At 46.3% G+C, this 3,353-nt stretch overlaps 1 protein-coding gene across 1 annotated transcript; it reads left to right on the forward strand.

The window, feature by feature from the left end:
* The first annotated feature begins 256 nt into the window (after window positions 1-256).
* LOC148723556 (uncharacterized) lies at window positions 257-2,084 on the forward strand. The gene has a single exon (XM_088734455.1). It carries the CDS (start codon window positions 257-259, stop codon window positions 1,685-1,687), a length of 1,431 nt encoding a protein of 476 aa, XP_088590581.1. The 3' UTR covers window positions 1,688-2,084.
* Window positions 2,085-3,353: the final 1,269 nt, after the last annotated feature.

The raw sequence follows: 3,353 nt of genomic DNA on the forward strand, positions 1-3,353 counted from the left end.
ACGAAGACATAGAACACCATGAAAGGGGCACAAAAGTTCTTCTTTCACGACACATGGAACTACCCCAGAAAGTCCCACTGACCCTCCTAAGGACGACACCGAAAATGTGCCGAAGAAGTCGAATGTTAGGTGCCCACTGTATAAGGAGAGTCATTGGCTGTCACGCTTCCAGCTGTTCTGAGGAAAGTCAGTCGACGAGCGAATTAGTTTTGTGCGTAGTAGAGGACTGTGTGATAATTGTCTCGTGGCAGGGCATATGGCAATGTCTTGCCCCAAGCAGAGCTACTGCCAGACAGTCGGATGTAAGATAGGTCATCGAAAAAATTCTACATTCTTACACCCGAAGAATGACAAACCAGCCAAAACAGAACCTGCATCACCATCTGAGACTCAGTCGAGCAACACAGATAATGAGAAGCAAAATGACCGAGCACGAAGCTGTTTCACCGAAGTGGTTGCGTGCAAAGGAACGTGTAGTGCCACTGGGGCCGGAGCGACAGCTACAGGACTTGCCATAGTTCCAGTTAATGTCAGAGCTAAGGGAAAGGAGAACATGGTTCAAACCTACGCGTTTCTGGATCCAGGATCGAATACTACGTTTTGCACTGACAAGTTGATAGAACGTCTGGGCACAACAGGTAGAAAGGCGACATTGTCTCTAACTACCATGGATAGTGATAATGTTAAGAGTGAGAGTCTGGTGGTCAATTTGGAAGTTTCTGATCTGCAGGGACGTAATGTTGTTGAGCTGTCGGATGTTTTCTCGCGAGTTAAGCTCCCAGTCACACTTGATGACATTGCAGTTCAAAGTGATGTGGAAAGGTGGTTATATCTAACAGATATCGACCTACCTTGTATTGATGCTGACGTCGAATTGCTCATAGGCAGCGATGTGCCCAAAGCTCTTGAGCCTCAAGAAGTGCAGAGAAGTGAAGATGGTCGCCCATATGCTGTGCGAACACTGCTAGGATGGACCATCAATGGCCCACTTGGTAGGCCGAGTAAGTCAAGCCGTACTACAAACCGTATTCAGTCTCATGTTCTCTTGAACCAGCAGTTCGCACGTTTCTGTGAAATGGAATTTAACGATTCGCAGTTCAGCATCGAGAAAGGATTGTCGCAAGATGATAAGAGAGCCCTTTCCGTGATGGAAGAGTCTGCCGAGTTTCGCGATGGTCATTATGAAATTGCACTTCCTTGGAAGGTCTTCCCTCCTGGTCTACCTAACAACAAGTTGGTCGCTGAACGTCGCCTTGCGTTGTTGAAGAAGAGACTGGTGAAGGATCCGGAACTATACCGGAAATATTCTGTATTTATGGATGACTTGTTTAACAAAGGTCATGCACGAAAGGTTCCTGAAGATCAGCGTGATATTTCGCTGGCATGGTACTTGCCTCATCATCCTGTCACTTATCCGCAAAAATCCGACAAGGTCAGGGTGATCTTCGACTGTGCGGCAAAGTTCCAGAATGTCTCGCTCAATCAACAGATATTGCAAGGACCCCATTTAACCAACTCACTCAGTGGAGTTCTGACAAGATGTAAAGAACAGCCCATAGCCATTATGGCTGACGTCGAGAAGATGTTTTATCAAGTACAAGTACCAACCGAGGTAGCAGGTATCTCCGCTTCCGGTGGTGGCTGGGTGGTGACACGGATAAAGAACCAGAATAATTTTAAATGCTAGTTCACCTTTTCGGGGGTGTTTCGTCCCCTAGTTGTGCCAATTATGCACTGCAGAAAACAGCCGATGACAATGCAGAACATTTTGACAAAGACACCATTCAAACAGTAAAAAGAAATTTCTATGTTGACGATTGCTTGAAGTCTGTGGAAGATAACCAACAAGCAAGTCGATTGGTCAATCAACTACGTCAGTTGCTAGCTAGAGGGGTTTTTCGTTTAACAAAATGGATTTCAAATGCCTATGAAGTCATTCAGTCAGTCCCCATGTCTGAGAGAGCCGGACCAGTCAAAGAGCTCGATCTCGAGAACTTGCCTGTAGAGCGTGCCCTCGGCATTCAGTGGGATGTCCAGTCAGATACATTCCGTTTCAAAATTATTGTGAAGGACCGACCCCCAACATGGAGGGGTATTCTCTCTCTCATAAGCTCAATTTAGGACCCTCTGGGATTCATTGCCCCGTTGATTCTGCCTGCGAAAGCAATTCTGCGTGATCTGTGCCGGAAAGGATTAGACTGGGATGACAGAATTCCACATGAAGATTTAGTGCGTTGGCAAGACTGGTTGAGGGAACTTCCTAAACTTGAACAGTTCGCCGTTGACCGTATAAAACCCAAGAACTTTGGCTGCATAGTGACAAGCCAAATTCACAATTTCTCAGACGCATTAACTGAAGGATATGGTGCTGTTTCGTACCTTCAAGTCGTCAATGAAGCTAAAAATGTCCATTGTGCCTTTTTGATAGGGAAGTCACGACAAACGCCTCAGAAGTCAGTTACTATTCCTCGCATGGAGCTGTGAGTCGCTGTAGTTGCCACTAGATTGAACAGGATGATGCAGCACGAGCTGGATGTTGCAGTGGATGAAAGGTTCTTTTGGACCGATAGCACATGTGTGTTGAGCTATATCGCGAACAAGGAAAAGAGGTTCCAGACGCTCGTCACGAACAGAATTACAACAATTCATGAAAGATCGCGACCAGACCAGTGGTACTATATTGGTACAGGTTCTAACCCTGCTGACGATGCATCTAGAGGACTTCCTGCTGAAGAGCTCATCCACAAAAACCGCTGGACCAGTGGCCCTTCCTTTCTTTGGGAAGCAGAGGACTGCTGGCCTAAGCAATTAACCCGACTTTCCTGTGGAAATAAAGGGAGATGATCTCGAGATAAAGAAAGAAAGGAAGCCTTCTGAGTAGCGTCTAGAGCTGAAGCTAACTTCTTAAACCGAATGGTGCAGTCCTGTTCCTCCTTGTATAGCATCAAGAAGTTGATGGCGTGGATACTACGCTACCGTTCTAATCTTCTGCGAGAGTGTCGCGGACGAAAGAAAGCCAGAGCCAAAGTACTCATCTCTGGGAAACCCAGTCCCATCAGTGTAGAAGAAATGCACTCTGCTGAGATAGAAGTCTTGAAGTATATACAAAGGCAAAGCCTTAGTGAAGAGTTGGTGTGTCTTCAGGATAAAGAATCAGAAGTTGTGCGCAAGAAATCAGTCTGAGCCAGCCGCACACTTTCTGTCAAGAAATCAAGCTCAATTGCCAAGCTGGATCCGGAGTTGCGCAATGGCCTGCTGTGTGTTGGGGGAAGATTGAGGCACGCACCAATCGAACAAGAGCGAAGACACCCTATAATACTGCCAAAGAATCACCATGTTGTATATCTGATCGT

The sequence above is a fragment of the Stylophora pistillata genome, chromosome 9 (assembly GCF_964205215.1).
Source record: "Stylophora pistillata chromosome 9, jaStyPist1.2, whole genome shotgun sequence".
Classification (NCBI taxonomy): domain Eukaryota; kingdom Metazoa; phylum Cnidaria; class Anthozoa; order Scleractinia; family Pocilloporidae; genus Stylophora; species Stylophora pistillata.